Raw genomic sequence first — 20896 nt, 5'->3', positions numbered from 1 at the left:
CGGTGTGGGGATGGGGTGGGGTGGGATGGACTGGCGGATGGTGGAAGTATCATATAGGTCTGCTGGGGGCTGCGAGCAGCCATACTACCGGTCATGATATTGCCTTCGGTAGCTCAGGGCGCCGCGGGCTGGGGGTGGGTAAGTGAGCGGGGATGGGGGCTCGGACTCAGCGGGAACACGGACTCAGGGCGCGGAAGCCAGCGAGAAGCGGGCGAGAGTAACGCCGATGTGCCGGGTGATGTGCGAGCAGAATACAGAACGCGGCATTCGTCATTACGGGGAAACTAAAACAGATAGCGCCAACCTTTTGCGCCTCGCGCTTTCGCGCGCAATTTCCAGGATCCTCCAACGCGTCGATTCCTCCGTCTTGCGTCCTTCCGTGCCGGGAGCCTTGATTATCGATACAATTTGTGATATATTGTATGTTGCGCTGGAGCTCTAATGCAAACGCTGCGCTTGTGCGTTTACCCCGCTCTGGCATAGGGCTTGCGTTTTCATAATGTTGCGCTTTGCAATACATACATAGAAAGGCGCATTATTTGCACGACAAATTTCGCTGCGCTCGGGTTTCAAGGTTATAACTCAAGTCAAAACTGGAATAACCGGGAGGGCCCCCCGCGGCGAGCTCGATGCGACCGCAATGGCTATTGCCCCTCCCCCTTCGGGGGAAGGGGCAAGCCAACGCGACGCCACGCCTTGTCGCTCGCTCCCTCAGCACGCGGCGGTAGTGGGGCCCGACAGCCCAGCCGCGTCGCAGCCGCGCCGGCAGCCGTTGATGCAGGCGCATGTGGGGCACAGCGCCCGCTGGCTGGCGGGGTCGTACACGGAGGCCAGGCAGGTGTAGGGCGCGGGCGGGGGCTGGGTGATGTCGGCGGCCAGGGAGGGGCAGGTGGGCACCGGGTCGGGGTAGGCCTGGCAGGCGATGAGGGTGTTGAGGTAGCGCAGGGTGTAGCCGCCGGTGCCGAACTCGGGCGAGGGGTTGACGAAGAAGCCGATGTCTGCGAGGGGGGCGTGTGTGTGCGTGTGCGTGTGTGTGTGTGTGTGTGTGTGTGTGTGTGTGTGTGTGTGTGTGTGTGTGTGTGGCGCATGTGGGTGGGTGTGCGCGCGTGGGGCGTGTGGACGGGTGTGCGTGCATGCGGGTTTGCCTTGTACTCGTGTCTTTGCCCTCTCAAGCAAGGTGGCCCCGAGGCCGGCAGCCCACCTGTGAAGGTGTAGGTGCGGCAGGTGGCCTCGCTGCCGGGAGCGCACAGGGCCGCCTGCTGGCTGCCGGGGAAGGGGCGCGCGAATACCCGCAGGAAGTAGGCCTGGGCGGCCTCGTGCGGCCAGCACACCTGCAGCAGCAGTGGTGGCGGCAGTGGTGGCAGGAGCATGCGAGTTGGCAGCATGATCGGCGGATCGGTGCAGGAGGGGCCCCGCGAGGTTGTGTGGTTGTGAGCAGCCCAGGATTAGGAGGCCGACCGACGTCTTGTGCGAACGGCCGGCCTCACGCACGTGCGCGCGTCCCGCCCCGCCCCGCCCCGACCCTGCCCTCTCACGCCACCCCCCACCTGCTGGTTGTTGGTGCAGTCCTGGATCACCACACTGGCGCCGGGGCTGGTGGCCAGCAGACCCAGCGGCGCGCGCAGGGCCTGGGCGCGGTACAGCTGCAGGCCTGGGGGCGTGTGCGGTGTGTGGGGGTGGGGTGGGGTGGGGGGGTCGGTGGGGGGTGGGTGGGTGGGTGGGTGGGTGGGGGTGTATGGGTGTGTGTGTGTGGGAGTTTCGGTGTAGCTGTGCTGTGGTATGGGCGTGGGCGTGAGCGCAGGCATGGGTGCAGGGTGAAGGGCAGAGAGGAGTGCAGTGGCGGGGAGCTGTGCGGGCGTGTGTTGTATGTGGAGGGGAGAGCGTAGTAGCGAGTTCTTCAACCCAGCGGTATCCGGAGCCCCCGCCCGAACCACCAAACCCTTTCCACCGTACACTCACACTCACACGCACGCGCACGTGCACGCGCGCACACACACACACACACACACACACACACACACACACACACACACGCTGACACACACGCGCACCCTTGAGTGTGAGGGTGGTCGCGGGCGCCAGCCGCACCACCCCCGCCACGTAGGCGAAGTCCAGTGACGCCCCCGCGGTGGCGCCGTACAGCGTGAGGCTGCGGTTGAGCTGGAGCGGCCCGTGGGAGGCCACCTGGGGGGTTGGGTTGGGGGGGGGAGGGTATAGATGCCAGCTCACCGAACTAAACCGAACTAAACCGAACCCAATGTAAACGAGCGAGGAGGAGAGCGCGGCCTACGCTTTGACACCGGGGGGGATGCACGTGTGTGCGCGTGTGTATGTGTAGGTGTGTGCGTATGTGTGTGTGTGTGTGTAATTGAGAGCACGCAGGACACCCCCCCACCCACACACACACACACACACACCCGCCCACCCACCGCATTGTATAGCGCCTGCGCGTAGGGGGCCAGGCTGGCCCCGCTGTGGGCGACACCAATGGAGCGGATGGCCGGGTTGGTCAGCGCCGCAAACAGGGACCCGTCGCTGTTGACCTTCAGGCGTGAGGGGTGGGGCGTGGGGTGGCAGGGCGGGCAGTCTGACAGGGGGAGGTGGCAGACTGACGCGGAGGAGGCGCTGGGGCTGAAGGGCGAAAGGGGCAGTAAACGGTGACCGTGTTGTACCGGGAAAACGAAAGGGTCCCACAAGAGGCCCGACACCCACCCAACCCACTGCAGTCGCACCTGTCGGTCGGTCTGCTCCGCCGACACCCCCAGAGCCCAGCGGCACGGCGAGCCGCCGCCGCCGCCGCCGCGCTGCAGCAGCGGTGCCGGTGCCAGTCCCAGCAGCAGCAGTAGCGCCGCCGCAAGTACCGCCGTCCGCGCCGCAGCCGACAGCTGACGTACAACGGTGTCAGCCATTTCGTGTCAGGAACTAGCGCGCTGGGTTACAGAGAGCCAGCGCGAGAACACGGGCGCTAACGTTGCAACCCAAAACGGCTGGGAAATGCTCGTCAGTTACACTGCCTGTGCTGTATGCGGTAAAAGGTTACCGCGAGAATGCAAGTATTCCCAGTTCCTAAATGACCCGCCGGCGATGCCCCGAGAGTTTTGGCGGGAAGTATGGGCAGATGCCGTGGAGGGCAGCGAGTGAAAGCGCAACATAAGTGCATAATGTTACAAAGCGCAATGCACGATGGCAAAAGCGCTGACACGACCACGCGCACGCCTCACGTCTTCCAGCCGTATGATTACACGCAGCTCCCCGCCCTCTCGCCTTCTTCAGGTCTCGCTGTTTGTCCACGCGCACTCTCTCAAATGCTTCGTCGCACACGCTCCTCTCATTATCGTACATATAAGTGATAATACTAGTGTGGGGGTGTGAGGTGTGGGCGTGGGGTGGAAGCGCCCCCCACTCCACCCACGCTCCCCTCATGCTCGTCCTTCGCACCCGCACCCGCGCCCTGCCGCCCTCTCCCAACCTCCAAGCTCCAAGCGCCCCCTCAGAACTGCAGCCCCCGCGCCCGCAGTGCCGCCTCCAGTGCCTCCGCGCCCTCAAACAGGATGCCGTCCAGCCCGGCCGCCGCCGCCGCCTCCACGTTGACGGCGCGGTCGTCCACAAACACCACCTCGGCCGCCGGCACGTCCAGGGCGCGCAGGCAGGCCTCGAAGGCCTCGCGGGAGGGCTTGCGGAAGCCCTGCGCGTTCGGGCGTGAAGAGAGGGTCGGGGTGAGTGGCCAGCGACGGTATCCTAACAAGCAGGCAACATCGGTGGCGGAAAGCAAAAAAAGTTTGCAAATAACAACCCCAGAAGCGTTCAGTGGTGGTCCGCGTCGAGCGCTGACGTGCAAGGTGCGAGTGATACCTCGTTCGGGTCAGAAGCCAAGCGTTCAGAAGTACAATATTTTTTCATGACGAGGCTGCGTTTGCTTTCCGCAGCCCCTCAATAATGGCAATGTAAATCATCAGTCCCGAGCGAAGGTATGATCCCGCATGTAGTGCGTGCATGATGCAGATGCGCGTGCGCCCCCTGCTGCTGCCCAGCGGCGCCCTTGCCACAGCTTCCCCCTCGCCCCCCGCAGCCGCCCCCTCCCTCATGCTCACCTTCATGGGCCCCTCGCAGCTTACAAAGCTCCAGGCCAGGTACTGGCTGGGCGCCAGCTTGTCCTCAATCAGCCGCCACCAGGCCGGGTAGTTGGAGCAGGCGTGCAGCGGGTAGCCCGCCGCGCCCAGCCGCCGCAGCAGCTCGGGCATGCCGTCCAGGTAGCGGTAGCTGGACACCTGGAGGAACGAGAGGGAGCAGGTGGGAGTCGAGGCTGGGGATGTCAGGTGGGAAGTGGGCCAGGGTATGGGGATGGTGGTGTGCTGCCGGTGTACAGCGCGGCCCCTGGGTGCACGTGACGTGAGTGGCGTGGGCTGTGCGCGCCGACCTGGATCACCGCATTGGGCCGCGCGGCGTGTGAGAAGGTGCAACAGGGCACTAGACTGGGTGTGTGGAATGTGTCGTACAAACCAACTCATGTGAACCGGTCATGTGTGCATATGGGTGCAAGGGGGCGCAGGAGCTGTGCAGCTGGCCGGCCCCAGGCCGCCGGTCCCGTGGGGCAGCGGGTGACCGGCGGCGCAGGCGGGGGGCGGCAACGGCGCTGACTGGGGTTTGCTTTCGCAATGCCATCTGGGTCGCTGGGGCACGGGGACGCAGCCACCAGCAACCGGTCTGGCACTGCTCGAGCTTCACAGGCGCATGCAGTCGGTGCAGTGTGCGTGTATCCGGCCAGCCAACACGCGCTGTCCCACCCAGGGGGCCACGCACCATCATCTGCTTGAGCGCCGCGCCGTCCACGTGGCGCCCGTCCGCAAAGAACTTGGCCAGCAGCTGCTCCTCTGTGTGTGTGTGTGTCAGTGTGCATGTGGTGTGTGTTTATGTGTGTGAGACAGAGGGGTGCGGTAAGGAAAGGAGTGTGCGCGTGTTTGTTGAGTGCGTGCATGTGCAACAGACGGGTAGGGTATCACTGCTGGCTTAGAACACAGCCGTACACGCCCCCAGCTGCGAGGCCACATTGAGCGGCGCCACCCACCCACCTGTGATCTCGCCGCACTCGAACTCCACCCAGGCGGTGGGGTGCTTGGCAGCCAGCAGCTCCTTGAAGGACCTGCGCGTGTGCAGGGTCCAGAGCAGGCGGACGGTCAAGACAGATGTGAGGTTTGACGAATCAGAGATGCTGGCTGGGTACAACGCTGCGGAATGCTACAAACGCAAGCAGCACGCATGGATGGGGTGCGGCAAAGGGCCGGCAGCGAATGTGTGCGTGTGCTGCTCTCCTTTCTCGGGTCAGAAGCCAAGCGTTCAGAAGTACAATATTTTTTCATGACGAGGCTGCGTTTGCTTTCCGCAGCCCCTCAATAATGGCAATGTAAATCATCAGTCCCGAGCGAGCGTCTTGTGCAACGCAGTGTATTGCAGTCTCGCATGCGTGCCGTGCCCCAGCCTGATCCTTCCGTCCCCTGTCTTACACACTGTCGTGCCTGGCAAAACCCGTTTGACCCTGCACGCCGCATGCACAGCACAGTCCCCGGCAGCCCATCGCCCTGTCTGCAGCCTCCACAGCCCCAGCCCCCACGGCCCCGCCCCCAGCGCCCACCATAATCATGTCACCATCTTGGCGTGCGTCCTCACATATTGAAAAACACCGGCATCTCTTTGAAGAACGGATCATAGACCACCGTATCTGCAAGCGCGGGCGGAAATGGGGGAGGGGGTTTAGTACGCAGCTCGGGGCTGTGGCTGGGAGGAGGCTGGCTGCCGTTGTTCGTCGCCAGGCCCGCAGCCGCACCGGTCTCGCAGTCCCAGTTCCGGCCTCGCCACTCACCCATGATGTCAAGTAGCAGCACGGGGCGCTTTTGGGCAGCAGTCACGGCCGCCATTGCTGTGGCCGCTCTTGGTGCCGGTGCCGCTGTGCAGCGGCTCCTCAGCGCAAGAGGCCTGCAACACCAGCAAGGAAAATCTTGATCCGTCGTGTCCTTGCTTGGAGTAGCCCGGCAAACGGGACACTCACCTCGCTGCGCAAACAGAGGCTCCTCGCGCCAGCATTCGCGGACTCGGGCAAGGTAAATGAGTTTCTTGAACTCGACCAGGGTTCTAGGATATGTATGATTGATTGATGTTACAAGTTCATGCTCGTAGATTGGTCCAAACGAGCCAGGAAGCTCATGGACCGCCAAAACTAGTCTCAAAAGGATTATTCAAAAAGCAAAACAGTTCATGCAATAATATATCTAAATTGGTCGCGCCGTAAGGTCGTTACGTCGCAGCCTTATCGCGTGAATGACACGCGCTAAACCCCTCTGGTCACCACTGGCCATCGCGTCCATCATAGTCGCGGGAATCACCTCCCACAGCGTGCTTCTGATATCATCGTACGCCTTGCACTCAAGCAGCACATGCCTCTCATCCTCTACATGCTCCTCCCCATCAGCGTGGCAAAGCGGACATACTCTCTGTGCTCTCTCCCTGTGCGCACCCTGCGCACCGCGTGGGTTGTTAGCCTCAATCATCCACACGCCCATCCTGAATCTCATCATGGAGACATGCCATGCTCGAGGAATGTAGATTTGCGTGTGCCGTGTTTCCCCCATCCAATGCTTGTAACGACATATCTTCACGCCAGGCTTGACCCCTGCTTGCGTCACAAAATCCCGTGGATTAACCTCTAACCTGTTGCTAGCCCAGTCCTCCTCAAACTTCTCGCGTACCTTCCCCATGAGGGAGGCAACATCCAGTTCTTGCGTAGTAATGCGTGTAATATTGGCCTCGATATCAGCTGCCTCTCCACTGAAACGGTAGCCAAGGCCAACCATCAATAACCGCAGAACTTTAGCCCCCCACGTGTGCGTGGGCGGCGTCGGTAGGTTGCTCAACACCGCTCGTATCTCCTCCTTAAACGCCTGATGGTAAACAGTGCCGGTTGCCTTAACCAGTTGGTTCCAAAAACGGAAAACAAGCTCAGCCCAATGCACGTGTAGTGGCATGCACCCAAGCTCTCGAAAGAGCAGTTCATGTGGATAGGATATGTATATGTTAAGAGAGCCTTGACCGGTTTTAAATCTGCATGCCCGCTGGGCGCCCATCGCCACTCGCCATGGAAAGCAGGCTTATCCCCACACTGTGGACACTCCTAGATCACTTGTGCCAATATCGGGCAAGTCAGTACTGGCAGAGTAGCAGCCAGAGCTATAGTAGACGGGCCTTCCACCGCCAACTTTTGTTTATTGCAAGTCGCTGTAAGCTGAACAGACTTCCTGGCATCTACTTTTATTCGTGAATAGATCGATAGGGATGCGGACCTGCATACGTCGTGTTAGCGAGTCGGCCAGGGTTGGCCGGCTCGCTGGCAAGACGCTGCTGCGCGTCGGCGTGCCATCATGCGATGTGCGCACAGTCGCCGCGAAGGCGATGACAGGTCAGTTCGCTGACCACGGGGCTTGAGGCGGGGGATCACTAGGGGCTGGGCAGATGCCTGCGAAAGACGCGGGCGCGATGAGGCGAGAATGGCGCGATGGGGGCGGTCAAGGCAATGGATGCGAAGGCAGCGTGTCGGCGGTGCGCGACGTCGCTGCCGGCACGAAACGCCAGCGGCCGTCGGTGCGGCGACGACGTGTGTCGTGCGCCTTTTCACGTCCCGCCGCGTCCCGTTGCCCATATGCATATAGCAATGTGCCTCCGCACACTTCGGTCTAGCACCCCGCAGCCCCTTGTGCATGCAAGCCGCCACATGGTGCAGGCACCTTGCCTGGCTGCTGCGCCATCCCCTCCCCAAAACAACTCAATGCCCTCCCCGCACCCACGCTCCCTGTCTACGCTACCGCCGCCGCCGCCGCCGCACAGAGACGGCTGTGTTCCTGGAGGAGATTGCGGTGTCGCAGACGCCCAAGCGCCTGCAGGGCCTCATGCGGGTGCGTGGGGCGCGTGTGCGGCGGTTTGGCCGCGACCGCGGCGAAGGGAGCGCGAGGGCTGTCCCGCGCAGGCCGCTTGTGGCGCGCGCGAAGGGTTGCAGTGGATACGTGTCCGGGCAGATGCGTGGTGGGGGAACGTGTAGGCGCGGGGAGCAGCGCTGCGGCGGGGTTGGCGGGAGGCAGGCCATTCATTATCCGCTGTGACCAATCCGGTGAGGTGCCGCCGGCAAGGGCCCAATCGCCCTCACGATCCGCCCCGCGCTCTCGTGCACGTGCGCTCTCGAGGGCTTGTACTCTCGGGAACATGTGCAGTTGTGCATACAGCGGAGTGACCGCCAGGCGCGCACACAAAGCGGCGCTCAACTTTCCTTGACCTCTTCAACACACAAGAACGGCGCATGTGCAGTGGGCGGCCATGTGTTCGGGGGGCCCTGTGCGTGACGGCCGCCAAACACGCGCCAGGTCGTCGGCGGGTCGGCCCCACCCGCGCCCTACCGCTTGACCGCGTGGCCTGTTGTGCCCCCTTCGCGCGGCGCAGGTGCTGGAGGCGCAGGGCAGCTCGGCGCTGTCGCCCGCGGACCGGCGCGGCCTGCACCCGCTGCTGGTGCCGCTGGTGGCGCAGGGCGAGGACGTGACCTGCCTGCTGCGCTGGCCGGAGCCGTCGCAGTACAAGGTGGGCAGGGGCCGTGTGGGAGCTGGAGGCTGAGGGTGTGGCTGGCAGGGCACCGGTGGTGTTGGCCGCCGAACGGCGGAACAGCAGTGCGCTCGGAGGCTGTGAACATACCTGCAGCACGCACCGTGTGCGGCATGTCGTGTGTGGTACATGGCGACCCCAACCCGATACCCACTCGCATACCCCACCGCGCAACCCCGCACCCCGCAGACCATGCCGCTGCCGGTGGTGCGCATGACGCGCGGCGCTGTGGGCATGACGCTGGTGGCGCGCTCCGTGGACGAGCTGCTGCACCGGCTGCTGGCGGAGGAGGACTACGGGGCAGCAGACGCAGGCGCCACTGCCGGGCGGCCGCTGCTGGCGGCGGCGGGGCCGGACGCGGAGGGCTTGTTCAAGGCGGGCGACGTGGCGGCTGCGGGTCTGGGCGGCGGCAAGGGCGGGCAGCAGGGGCTGGCGCTGTACCTGATCCGCAAGGCGGGCATGTACCCGGATGTGTGCGAGCAGCTAGCGCTGGGGCACCTGGCGCGGGGGGACAAGGTGAGGGGGTGGGAGAGGGTGGGTGGCGGCTGTGGTCGGGGGCGGGGACGGGGGCACTGCAGGTGCAGTGCTACCTGGTGCCACAGCGGCGCCTCAACAGGAGGAGGCAGGGTGTACGGCAGCACTCTGCAGGGGGAGGTGGTTTGCATGGGTGTGCTGCCCCCGCACCTGATGAACGAGCGCCATCGCCCAACAAGGCATGCGTGGACCCGCCGCCCTGTGTGCCGCCCCATCACCCCCTGCCGTCACGCATCACTGCCTGATCAGTCATGTTTACAACCCCCGCCTGTGTGCAATCCCGCCCTCGCGCCCCACCCCGTCCCGCCCAGACATCCGCCATGGTTGCTGCTGAGTGGTACATGCGCAACGGGCACTTTGTGGGCTGGGCGCGGCCGTACGAGTTCGCCTCCGACCTGTTCATGCAGCTGGGCCGCGGCGAGGAGGGCAGGGACATGGCGCGGTGAGCCCCGGGGGGGGGAGAGGGGGTGCACGGTGTGTTAATGAAACAACAAAACGAAGCCCGCACGGTGCACGGTGTGTATGTTTGTGTTTGCTTATGTGTGCGTGAGGGGGTGATTGCAGCGTTCCAATGAGAAACAGGAGATGCGGCGGTGCATGACAGCAATGGCGGGGGGAGCCGGGGAGGCGACCGTGGGAAGGTGCTGGGGGGGGGGATGAGATGCCACATGGCAGGGCAGGGCACCTGACTCGTGACGGACATGCGACCAGCCATACACACCACCCCCCTCATCCACTTAATACCCCCTCCCCCCCCCCCCACACACACACATACACACACGCCCGGTCCGCCCTCACCTGCTCACCCGCAGCATGGGCCTGCGCCTGCCCTGGTGGTCCCTGCGCGCGCCCTTCCCCGCCGTGGCCACCACCGCGGCCCTGCCCGTGGAGGCAGACCGCGTCATGTACCTACTCAGCGAGGAGGCGGCGGCGGCGGCCTCGGCCACCGTCAACAAGACCTTCCAGGTGCGTGACAGGGCGCGGATGAGGGGGCGGGGGCAGGCGCAGGTGTGGATGCGGATGCGGGCGCAGGATGTGTCTTGCTTTGTCGCGAGCGTCCTACCTGCTACCGCCGGGCCTGGCGGCGCTGTGTCGAGCCCCCGCATCCCAGCTGCGCTCGCCCCAAAGAGGTCGCGCATGTTAAGCCCACTCCACACCACAACCACGCCCTCAGGCCTACCGCGAGCCCAAGACCACCAAGCAGCTGGCTCTGGAGCGCGCCACTGCGCTGATGAACCGGGTGGTGGCGGGCGAGGCGGAGGGCGGCTACGACGGCATCCGGGAGCAGCTGGCGGCGGCCTACAGCGAGGCGGGGCTCAGCGATGTGGCCAACTTCATCCAGGCCGCATAAATAGGGGAGGAGCGGGAGTACTGCAGGAGGAGGAGGAGGAGCGGGATGGCAAGTTGAGATAGGAGAGCGGGATGCGTGGTGCAGGGGCTGTGCAGTGGGAGCGAGGTGGTGGTGATGGCCGGGGCAACCTAGGCGTAGCGGCACAGGTGCAGGAGGTGGTGTGGGAGGGGTGGCTTGGAGCGTGAGGATTGCGGAGCATGAAGCACCATACAGTGAGTGGAGCTCCCGGAGATCAGAAGAGACGTATGCGTGTTGCGAGTGACCGGTGCAGGAGGTGCTGCATTGCACACGCTAGTGCAGTTGCCCTTTAATGGTGATGAGGCATAGGCTGCGTTAGAAATCGGAGACGAGCAGACGCACGCCACGTGGTACTGCTCTGGACTTGTCGCGCGTTACTAGGAGGTGAGGTCGTGGTGAAGCCCAGCCGTAGTCGTATGGGTGTTGTGGCGTTTGCCAGGTGGCTGGCTAGCCAACAGACCGGCTGCTGAAGGAGCGGGTGGGGAGCTGGGCCTGTCTGGTGTGCGGGCTCACACCCCACCTCTGCTGGTGGTGTTGGTCACAGCGAGGTGCATGAGCGGTGGGGGGGGGGGCCAAGCAGCGCTTAGCAAACACAGGCGCAGGGTCCCCTGATCTGCACGAGGTGATGCTTTGACCAGTGGATACCGACTGACTGTCACCGAGAAGAGAGCTGATGTGCACGCTTGATGAAGTGGTCGTTGTTTGTATGTCCTTGTGCGGCAAGAGGGAAAGCTTGAAGGGTTGGACTTTGCCGGTGCAGTTGGGCGTGCAGCCCAAGTCAATTCTTGAATGCGATCATCGGCAATGATGCTATACTACTGTTCTGGCACGATGCTTCATTGTACGGCGTAAGGAGCGCTGACCTGGGATCAGCTGTCAGGCGGAAGCGGCCTGGGGCTGGCAAGGGTGTCGGCGGGAATGTGGCGTGCACATGGGACTCCGGCTGGACGTGGAGCGCCAGAGCTCTGGAGAGGCTGGAAGTCACCGAATGCCATGCGCGCAGACGGCCAGGTGACGGCTTCAGGGGAACCTTGTGTCCTGGCCTCAGCTGGTCCCGCCTGTAAACTATTCGATGTCAATATGTACCCTAGTTGTTGGGCTCGGGCTATGTCACCGCTCTCCCCATACAGTATTTTGCGCACGCGCTCCACTTGCAGCCGCAGAGCCGCTGTCAGGGCGCGGTGCGCAGTGCTGGTACAGAGATACACACGCTCCTAAGTTCATTTGCCCCGCTGCCCCTGACAGCCCCTGCAACCACCCCAAAACCCTGCGCGCCGGGCTCTGCCTAACAGGTGGGCCTTACACAGGACGGCCGGTCAACGCTGATTAACGGCCGGCCAACGCTGAACCCCGCTGAACAACGGCCTGAACCTGAACCTGCTGAAGCTGCCAGGCCCTTAACCCTGAGCCGGCACTCCACCTGCACCTATTAAGCCCAAAACCCTGCACCTAGGGTAAACACTGCCATCGTGGTCACTGCCACTCAACCCTCAGCCGCGCTCACTGCAGGACCAAGAAGAGAGGAAGGGTGCCAGAGGAAGGGTTGCCACTGCCGGCTAGCGAGACCGTGAGACAGAATCCAGCATTCCAGCACACAGTTACAGGGGGGCCGGGGACGCCGGAGCGCCAGGAGCGCCCGTCCAGCGCCTTTGCGCAGCGTGCCAAGAGCGTTCGCATACAAATACTGTACGGGTGTTGGACGGCAGTCCATGTGGTCCTGTCCGTCCATGCCTATCTACATCCTGCTAGCTGCCCAGACCAGCCTGCTCGCAACGACGATGGGTTGCTCGCGTATCCACACCAAACAAACGTTCTTATGCACATATTCTACATCATAACATCATAATGCATGTGTTATGCACGCCGTAACAGCTGCTACACGGAACTGGACGTGGCGTTATCCTTATCTCGTCGGCCTCAACAGCCCATGCAAGCCCTCCCCACCCCTGGCCCTCGTAGTGCTCCTGCGCGGCCATGGTCACCGCACCGCACCACCGCGTCGCCGCACCCCGCGCCCCTACTTGCGGTAGTACCCCTGGCCGGTGTGTGTGCGCGGGTTGTCCAGCACGGCGTTGTACTGGCTGTCGCTCAGGTCGCGGCGGAACAGCTGCGTGGAGCCGCGGCTGGGGTGCTCCATGGACGTCTTCACAGTGCCTGCACAGGCGGCACAAGGCAGGTAGAGGAGCGGGCGGGAGGGAGGGCGCGTGTTAGCCAGGGCAAAGGGAGGAAGGTCATGGGATCGGCGCCAGGTGTGTGCAGGTGCTAGGACGCAGCCAAGGGGCCGAGAGAGGTGCCACAGCGCAAGCGATTGCAGACTTCAACACCAGCACATACAGGGGAAATACACCAGGCACATCAGGGGCGCACGCCGACTCACCGGTGGTGTAGTAGTAGTCCATCTTCACGCCTGGGGTGGGGCGGAGAGGGGGAAGGGGCACCAGGGCGTCAACCGCAGTGGAAAGAAGCAGGCTTCCAACAGAAATGTGAATCAGGGCAGAGGCCGCTTGTACTAATGACAACGCTTCACCTCCCGACAACCCAGGGCTGCAAGCAATATGGTTGCGGCCGGGGGTCAGGGCGTGACCCAACCTCGCGCACCCTGGGGGTTCTCGTAGAAGGCCACGCGCGAGTTGGAGTTGTGGCCGGTGTAGTTCCAGCCAGCCTGTTTACAGTGACCGTGCAGGCAGGGGACAGAGCTTTACTGATGCGCAATTATGCGAGACAGGGAACCGCAGGGGAGGAACGTTGCCGCCCGACTGTGACCCGCCGCGCCCCGTAGGCTCGGCCCGGCCCGCCCGTCCAGAAACCCTTGTTGACCTCATGCGGCAAAACTCGCCTGCTCGGGGGGAGCGTCACGACCGTAGGTCTGGTAAGGCGCCTGGCCATAGCCACCGTTGTAGCTGCAAGGCCAGGAAAAAATAAACGGGCGTTACGCGGGCACTTTTTGGAATGCGCGCCGAAAGCGGTCCCTGCAGCTAACTCGACTCGCCGCTGCCTTCTATTGAACTATGAGTCCAGGAGTACAGCAACTGAGGGCCTATCGGGCTGCATCGGCGACCCGACACCGCAAGGCAGGCGCAGCACGCGAGAACGCGCGCTCGGGACTGCTCGGGTCGCCTTGCCCGCCCTGGACCCGCCCCAGTCGCCGGCAACCAGGCAAACGTGATCAATCTGTGTACTCTGCAATCCCGAAGAATCCGGGACACTACACGCTGCACACACTTACCGCTGCGACATTCTTGTTCGGGAGTTCGCTTAGGGAGCTTTTAAGCTGGGCCGCGTAAGCTTATAAGAGCGTGTTAGAGAATGTGAAGACCGCAGGCGACTTATGTATTGGTAGCGCAGCGGAATGGGGTCGCCATCCCGCCAATCCCGCCAATCAGCCCCCGTCTTAAAATTTGAACTGACCTGTCGCTCTGTTTGCAATATTGCAACTGCCAGGCCAGAAAACGTGGTCAAACACATTTCTCAACACTGCATAGAACCAAAGCTGTTCCAGTAGCAATTCAAGCAGTCATGTCGCGGTGAGGCCCATTCTTTATGGAGGAGGGCAGGGGTAACGGCATTTTTTACTCACTATGGCATAGCACACATACTATTACATACATTTCTGGGGGCAAACTGCGCAAACGGTCCGGCTCAGTCTCCTGCTTCGCAGAAAGAGCACCAACCTGCCTTCCATGTCTATGGGGCCATGCCGGCGCCTTCGCACTGCGTTTGCAGGTACAACAACGGCGAGGGGCAGAATTACTATGAGCCGTACAGGGGCAACAGCTTTGCCTCTCACGGCTGGGTCTACACCGGCCACAACACCAATTCGCGTGTGGCCTTCTACGAGAACTCCGCCGGTGAGATGGGCTATAGCCAGTCAGCGACGGACGCGAAGGCGACCAGGAGCATAGCTCAGGGCTTGCCTCAGGGCGGGGCGCTAGGCCAGCCCCATAGGGTAACAGCGCGCGCCGCCGGTCTAGTTGCGCGCATCATGGGGCCAGGGTCGATCACTGCATGTGGCATTACGATGCCACTGAACACTTTTGCACGCACAGTTCCTGTTGCTCTTGCAGGCGTACACCGCCTCAACGTGAGCCCTGCCCTTGCAGCCGCTACGAATCCTTTGTATGATGCCTTGCTGCCTTCCCCGTCGTCGCCCCTGCCCCCCCCCTCCCCTGCTCCCCTTTCTCCGCCCCACTCAGGCGTGAAGATGGACTACTACTACACCACCGGTGCGTAAACCTGTACTGCCAAACGGGCTGGCGACGGCGCGCAGGTGTAGTCGACGCCGTAATTCCACGGCAGACCGAGAACCGTGGGGGCAATGCGAGGGCGCCCTGCGCTACACACCAACGCGTCAACTCCTCGGAACGCATTGAAACCGCAAACCCTATGTCAGTTCAGTTGTGTGCGCCGCCCCCAACACGCGCTCCTCAGTGCAGGCGACGCCTCGCGCCCATTCCACGCCGCCCTCATACCCAAACTATACTGGCCCGCTCCCCTGCACGCGCTTTCGTGTGCGTGCACACTTGTACTCGTAGGCACGGTCAAGACTGTCATGAGCCACCCGCGCAAGGGCCCCACGCAGCTCTTCCGCCGCGACCTGTCCGCGGCCGAAGAGGACCGCGTGCTGGAGAACCCGCGCGCCCACACCGGGAAGGGCTACTACACTAAGAGCGACAACTCATACCGTGGCAGCAGCGGCAGCAGTAAGTCGTACAACAGCGACAGCTACAACTACAATGGCAGTGGGAGCGGTGGCTACAGCAGCGGCGGCGGCTACGGCTACAGCTCGTACCGGAATGACCGCAATGACCGCAAGGAGGCCTACTACGGCCGCAAGAACTACAGCCGTAAGAACTACAGCCGCAACTACTACTATGACTAGTGTAAGCACTGTGGTTGGGGCTGAAGGGGAAGGACGCTAGGGCTGTGTCTGTATGAAGTGGCTCAGCAGCGCCGCAGGTGATTGCGCCGCGTGCGGCATGCAGGATGGGGGCATGGCTGCAGCTTGCGGGACTTGTTAATGAATATTAAACTCACTTTGGCAGTGGCTGGCTGGGCTGGAATGGAACACATGCACGACGGGCGAAGACGGGGAGGCTGCATGGCAGCATCCCCATTGCTCGCGCCGCTAGAGGGCAGGTCTGCGCCGGCCAGGTTGCCGGACGTGCCGGTTAGGCCAATGCCCCGGGCACCTACAGTAAAGAGTTCGGCGTTCGTGTAATCATGTTGCATGCAGAACTCACGGAAGTGTGTGCCTATTGTAATGAAGTCGTAAGCTGACCGGAACGCGTCGGGATAAAGGCGTAGCGCAGTGGGGCCGTGAGCAGAAAAGCGCGCGCCAACCCGCTGTTGCCTTGGTCAGGCCATCCCACGCGGTCCAGGATAATGGACACCGCTTTGTTGGTCGACGGGCCTGGGACTAGGCTGGGCTGGGCACGCTACAAGCAGGCACCTAGGCGGGGACGGGCTGGGAGCGGGGGTTGTGGCTGTGTGGGCTGCAGCGGTGCCACCAGGTGCCACACAGTGCCACGCCCTCCGCATGTTTATAGTTGGTTCAGTAACTCTGGCGATCGACCAGCCGCGCACTCCTGACCTGCCGTTGCAAATTGTTTGCCATCTGCTGGGGTCTGGGAATCAACTGCACCCTACGGGACTTCATCAATTTGCCTTAACATTGTCCCGTCGCACAACCATCCCCCCAGTGCCACGCTTCCTTGTCCCCTGACTCCCTTCATGTCTAGCAGAGTGCCCCGCGTTTTCTACGTGTCACTTCTGTAAGGGTGCTTGCGGGCCCGCAGCACCTCCCTATTCGTGTGCCTTGCGTGCGCAGCCCGGTCGGGTGGGGGCGGGTTGGTGCTGGTTAGTCACAGGGGCGGTCAAACGATTTGGTCGCCATTCTCGCCAATGAGGCAAACAAGTAAGGCACGTTCCACAGTAATCCTTGGTCCATTTAGTAAACAATACAATCTTGGGTCTTTGCCCAAATACATCATGCTGTCGCGACCAACTTGGAGAATTGTAATGTTTCCTTCTGTGGGTTCATTGTAGGCCTTTGAGCGCCACAGCAGCGATGGATGTTGATAAAATACGAGCTGTTGCTGCATCAATACGGAGCGTCGATGAAGCAATTCGCTCGTCAATAGCGGCGAGCACAGCGGGCGCTATCGCCAGCTTTCCGCGGAAGGAGGCGCAGAAAACAAGGTAATGTAACGAAAGCTGCCACCAGGCATGGCACTTCTGTGTGTGCCGCGGAGTCACCCGATTCGTCCACGGACATCCGTCCCACCTGCCCTCGTCCTGCCCCTGGTAGTCGCACCTGCACTCCAATAGCCCCGCCTGCTCCTGCTCCCACCACGGAAACGCTCCCTCAGGAGCTCTGAATCACCCGCAAGGCGGGCAGCAGCGCCACCGCCTGCAGGCTCCGCGGCCAGCCGCTCTCCGGGTGCCGGGAAGGCTGGCGGGCGCGGGGCGGCACTCGCTGCTGCTGCCGGACCGGGCGCTGCGCCTGCAGCAGGCAGCGCCGCGGCCGGCGGCCGGCGCCGAGTCAGCGGTGCCTCAGCAGATGGAGCTGGCCTGGGGCTGGGTGGCAGCGAGGGCCGGCTCACACACGAGCGGCTGCAGCAATACGCGGCCGCACACGCGGCGCTGACTGCGCCGTCGCGGCCGGCCGGCCCGCGCAGTGTGGGGGTGGGCGGTGCGGCGGCGCAACAGCTGCGCAAAAGGGCCGTGGCGGGGCTGGTGTCGCCTGCAGCCGCGGGGCTGCTACCCTCGCCGCCACCACCGCAGGCATATTCCTCCGTCGCCGGTGGGCCCTACGCTGGTGTGCCGCTCCTGACCCGGTCCGTGTCTGCGGCGGCACCGCTGGCAGCAGCAGCAGCAACAGCGGCAGTGGCGGCCGCAGCGGCCACCGGTGCCCAACGCTATGCACTTACCACACCGGGCATGGCTGCGGCTGGTCCGGGCGGGGGCCGGCCAGGGACGTCATCGAGGCGGCCGGCGTTGCCGCGTGTGCTGCACCTGCGCAGTAGCTACCCGCCCCCGCAGCACGTGCCTCTGCAGGGGCAGCACGGGCGTGCATGGGGCCCAGGACTTGCGCCCGGACCGCCGCCGCCGCACGGCGCCCCGCCCCCCGAGCGTGCGTTTGGTCCACGGGCGGCGGAATACCCCTCCCGCGCCGCCGGCCCCGGCCCCGGCCCCGCTGCGGGCTCTGTGGCGGGTGAGCCGCAGCGGCTGGCGGCCCGCGGCCTGGCGCCCCACGTGTCGCAGCCCTCCCCCGTGCAGGCCCGCACACCGCCGCGACCCCTCCAGAGCCATCCACAGCACGGGGGCCAGACTGCGGGACAGCAGAACCCGCATCAGCACCAGCAACCGCACCAGCACCAGCACCAGCATCCGCCGCAGTTCCCCTACATGGCGGCAGCGGCGGCAGCGGCAGCTATGGGAGACCAACCACCGCCGCTACCGGACGTAGACGCCGGCGCAGCTGCAGGGTCTTACTACCCGGCGCCTGCCGAGTACCAGCACCCGCACCCGCACCCGCACCCGCTCCAGCTGCAACAGCCGCACCAGGCAGATCCATCCCACTCGCTACTTCCGCAGCCGCCCTCCCAACCACCGCCAGCACCACCACAACCGACTGCTGCTGCAAACCATGGCGGCACCCAGGGCCCGGGCGGGCGGGTGGTGGTGGTGGTGGGCTTGCGCGACGTGGCGCCGGACAAGCTGCCGGGCGGGCCGGGGGCGGTGTGGGGTCGGCACCAGGCCCACATGCGGGGGGCGGGGGGCGGCCCGGAGGGGGAGGAGGACGAGGACGACGACGCGGGCACACACGCCAGCTGGTGGCTGAGCGGCGGCGACAGTGAGGCCAGCTACCCCATGACGGCGGTGAGGCGGGGAGTGTGTGTGAGGGGGGGGCAGGGGGGTTGTAAGTACCAGCCCAAACTAAACCAAACCAAGCTGAAGGAGCGGAGCAGCGGGGGCTTGCACCCACACCAGGAGGCGCATACGCCAAGAGCGAGGTGGTGCCTGGGCAGGTACGGGCCCAAGCCCAAGGGCGGTGCTTGCCACGGTAGCACGTCGGTAGCTGGTGTCGTTGCACGGGCCGACTGACTGACTTGCTGACTGGTTTGTTTGTCGGCTGCCGGCCTGGTGGCAGGTGACGGACCGGCACGTGCGGGTCCCCGCTGGCGGCGGCGGTGGCGGCGAGGAGGAGCTGACTCCCAGTGAGGCGGCGGCGTGGCAGGCGCGGGTGCAGGAGCTGGAGGCGGAGATGCTGGCTGAGCGGGAGGCCAGGTGAGGTGGGGGAGGGGGGGGGCGTGTGGGAGCGGTGGGAGGGCAGTGAGCGGCATGGTTGGGGTGCCGTGCCGAGGATTGTAGCGTGGCGGACGCGTGGCAGACGTGGCATGATGTCACGTTGCAAGCAGCGGTCGACACTTACAGCGACCATCGGGATACGGGGCGTACTGAACTGGGATGGTCCAATTCTCCTCGACGCCCACCCCTCCTCCACCACCTCCCCCAACCCTCTCGCCTTGCACGACGCGCTTGCTCGCTGCACAGGCGGCAGTATGAGGCCGAGCTCAGCCGCCTGGCCGCAGCAGCCGGCATCAGGCCCGGACAGCTGCTACGGCTGGCGGGCGGCAGTAGCAGCCTGGCAGCCAAGTCCCGCACCGCGGCGGGCCTGAGGGCGGCTGTAGCAGCGGCGGCGGCGTCGGTGGCGGGCGGCGGCGGGCGTAGCGCGGCCATGGCAGCAGCAGCTGCTGCGGCAGCGGGGGTATCAGGGCAGCCGGGTCTGGGCGGCTCGTCGCCGGCTCGGGGAGCGGGGTCGGGGTCGGGGCGGGCGGGGGCCGGTAGTCGTGTGATGGCTACCGCCCGAGCGCTGGCGGGTGTGGGCAGCAGCCCCGTGCGGTGAGAGCACCAATACCGGTGGCCTGATGGAGGTGGCGGCGTGGCCTGAGTGCGCGGCTGGCGGTTGTTGTGTATCGTGTGCGTGACGCAGGGATTGCAAGTTCTGAGACGCGTGTCCTGCTGTGCACAGACAGTCACGGGGGGGACAGCGTGGTGCGTCGAGATGGGCAAGTTCGGTTGGTTCGTTGTGTTCGAGTTATGCTACGAAATTCCCAGTACTTCAGCACTTGTTTCACCAATTGCAGTGAAGAATTTATAGAAGTGTTCCACTTGACGTCTCGACCTTCGCTCGTTAAAACAAAATGCTGAACATGCGCGTCGCCCCCACGTCGGTCGCCTCCAAGCCGGTTGCGCCTGCACCAGTTGCTGCCACCACAACGCGTCGCTCTCTGGCTCTCGGCGGGCTATTGTTGCTTCTGGCCCCAGCCCAAGCACAGGCCTACGGTGGTCGCAAGCAGCTGGAGTCCATGGATGCAGGTGAATCAAACGCACTTGATTGGCGCAATTGTAGTTGGTTGCGGAGTTCGCGAAGCCCCAGCCACGCGCATGGTCGACACCATCGACAGCCACACATTCGCTTCATGGTCGCCATATGCACCCGGCCCGCGCCAGCGCCCGCCAGCGAAGCGCACTCGCTGAGCTACTGAATGTCCTCAAAAGCGGGCTCCTGTGCTCGCTCTGGGTCGCTAAGCACTCCTCGACCCAGCAGTCAACCACGGGGTACTCGCACCACACTCACTCCACGCCTCACATCTGATTCCCCTGCCCGGCCTGACCTCCTTCTCCCACCACCCCTGCAGGCGCCGGCAACCCGCGTTATGCGGCCCTAGCCAAGATCGTGGAGGCTCGCAAGGCGGGTGTGGAGGCGCCTGAGGCGGGGCCCATGGACGCGGTTAAGGAGGCGCCGAAGAAGCGCGCCATGAAGAAGACCTTCACGTAGAGAGGAGGGCTATGTGTGTGTGAGAACTGTGGTTGTGTATACCGTGTGCTTAGACAGACTATAGATAGACAGCTAGACAGGTGTGACGTGGAAGTTAATCAGGGCGTTGGCGCCTTGGCGGGTTACTGCAGGTCGTGTGAAATGGAGCAGCAACAGGGATCACGCGCGCAGAAAAGCTAGTTCAAGGTTTGAAGACTGAGGACAAAGGAGAGGCGGGTGTGGGCAGTGGCCAGAGCAATCGTTGCGGCAGCAGCAAGCCACCGTGTTGGCCATGTTACCATGCAGTCCGTGGGGCAGTGACCCACACGGCGGGGTCGGGGCTGGTGTAGCAGCTCCCGGCCGCGACTCACATCAAGGGCTGAGGCACCTCCGCACTGCTGCCTGTGTAACATATGGAACTGTCGAGGCCGCCCCCTGGCACCTGATGCGACCGCGACTTCCCCTGGCTCACTGGCTGCCTGCGCCGGGCCCGCGCTCCGCCTGAACGCGTGGCCTGCTGAAGCGGCGCGGCAGAG

At 63.9% G+C, this 20896-nt stretch overlaps 6 protein-coding genes across 6 annotated transcripts; 3 read left to right on the top strand and 3 right to left on the bottom strand.

Moving 5' to 3' along the window:
* Positions 1-264: 264 nt before the first annotated feature.
* CHLRE_13g563250v5 (uncharacterized protein) lies at positions 265-3026 on the bottom strand. The gene is made up of 6 exons (XM_043069208.1): positions 2733-3026; positions 2430-2543; positions 2052-2184; positions 1548-1651; positions 1202-1331; positions 265-998 (listed from the first exon to the last, which is right to left on the bottom strand). The coding sequence occupies exons 1-6, from the start codon at positions 2907-2909 to the stop codon at positions 712-714; spliced, it is 945 nt and encodes a 314-aa protein (XP_042917183.1). The 5' UTR covers positions 2910-3026; the 3' UTR covers positions 265-711.
* A 126-nt stretch (positions 3027-3152) lies between these two features.
* CHLRE_13g563200v5 (uncharacterized protein) lies at positions 3153-6226 on the bottom strand. Its single transcript, XM_001693354.2, has 7 exons — positions 6044-6226; positions 5858-5970; positions 5665-5716; positions 5070-5140; positions 4801-4871; positions 4092-4268; positions 3153-3685 (listed from the first exon to the last, which is right to left on the bottom strand). The coding sequence occupies exons 2-7, from the start codon at positions 5910-5912 to the stop codon at positions 3491-3493; spliced, it is 621 nt and encodes a 206-aa protein (XP_001693406.1). The 5' UTR covers positions 5913-5970; positions 6044-6226; the 3' UTR covers positions 3153-3490.
* Positions 6227-7086: 860 nt separating this feature from the next.
* CHLRE_13g563150v5 (uncharacterized protein) lies at positions 7087-11613 on the top strand. Its single transcript, XM_001693607.3, has 7 exons — positions 7087-7447; positions 7873-7940; positions 8479-8613; positions 8824-9150; positions 9480-9610; positions 9981-10134; positions 10343-11613. Exons 1-7 carry the CDS (start codon positions 7324-7326, stop codon positions 10517-10519), a joined length of 1116 nt encoding a protein of 371 aa, XP_001693659.1. The 5' UTR covers positions 7087-7323; the 3' UTR covers positions 10520-11613.
* Positions 11614-12123: 510 nt separating this feature from the next.
* On the bottom strand, positions 12124-13830 carry CHLRE_13g563100v5 (uncharacterized protein). The gene is made up of 5 exons (XM_001693353.2): positions 13764-13830; positions 13374-13437; positions 13136-13199; positions 12915-12944; positions 12124-12691 (listed from the first exon to the last, which is right to left on the bottom strand). Exons 1-5 carry the CDS (start codon positions 13772-13774, stop codon positions 12555-12557), a joined length of 306 nt encoding a protein of 101 aa, XP_001693405.1. The 5' UTR covers positions 13775-13830; the 3' UTR covers positions 12124-12554.
* A 152-nt stretch (positions 13831-13982) lies between these two features.
* CHLRE_13g563050v5 (uncharacterized protein) lies at positions 13983-15810 on the top strand. Its single transcript, XM_001693606.2, has 4 exons — positions 13983-14061; positions 14261-14385; positions 14731-14760; positions 15070-15810. Exons 1-4 carry the CDS (start codon positions 14054-14056, stop codon positions 15414-15416), a joined length of 510 nt encoding a protein of 169 aa, XP_001693658.2. The 5' UTR covers positions 13983-14053; the 3' UTR covers positions 15417-15810.
* A 696-nt stretch (positions 15811-16506) lies between these two features.
* On the top strand, positions 16507-20782 carry CHLRE_13g563006v5 (uncharacterized protein). The gene is made up of 5 exons (XM_043069207.1): positions 16507-16735; positions 16906-18418; positions 18690-18826; positions 19094-19918; positions 20242-20782. The coding sequence occupies exons 1-4, from the start codon at positions 16605-16607 to the stop codon at positions 19443-19445; spliced, it is 2133 nt and encodes a 710-aa protein (XP_042917182.1). The 5' UTR covers positions 16507-16604; the 3' UTR covers positions 19446-19918; positions 20242-20782.
* The last annotated feature ends 114 nt before the right edge of the window (positions 20783-20896 follow it).

Source organism: Chlamydomonas reinhardtii, chromosome 13 (genome assembly GCF_000002595.2).
Source record: "Chlamydomonas reinhardtii strain CC-503 cw92 mt+ chromosome 13, whole genome shotgun sequence".
Lineage (NCBI taxonomy): Eukaryota > Viridiplantae > Chlorophyta > Chlorophyceae > Chlamydomonadales > Chlamydomonadaceae > Chlamydomonas > Chlamydomonas reinhardtii.
Note: the sequence above shows the minus strand (reverse complement) of the source record. Positions and strands in the feature narration are given on the sequence as shown.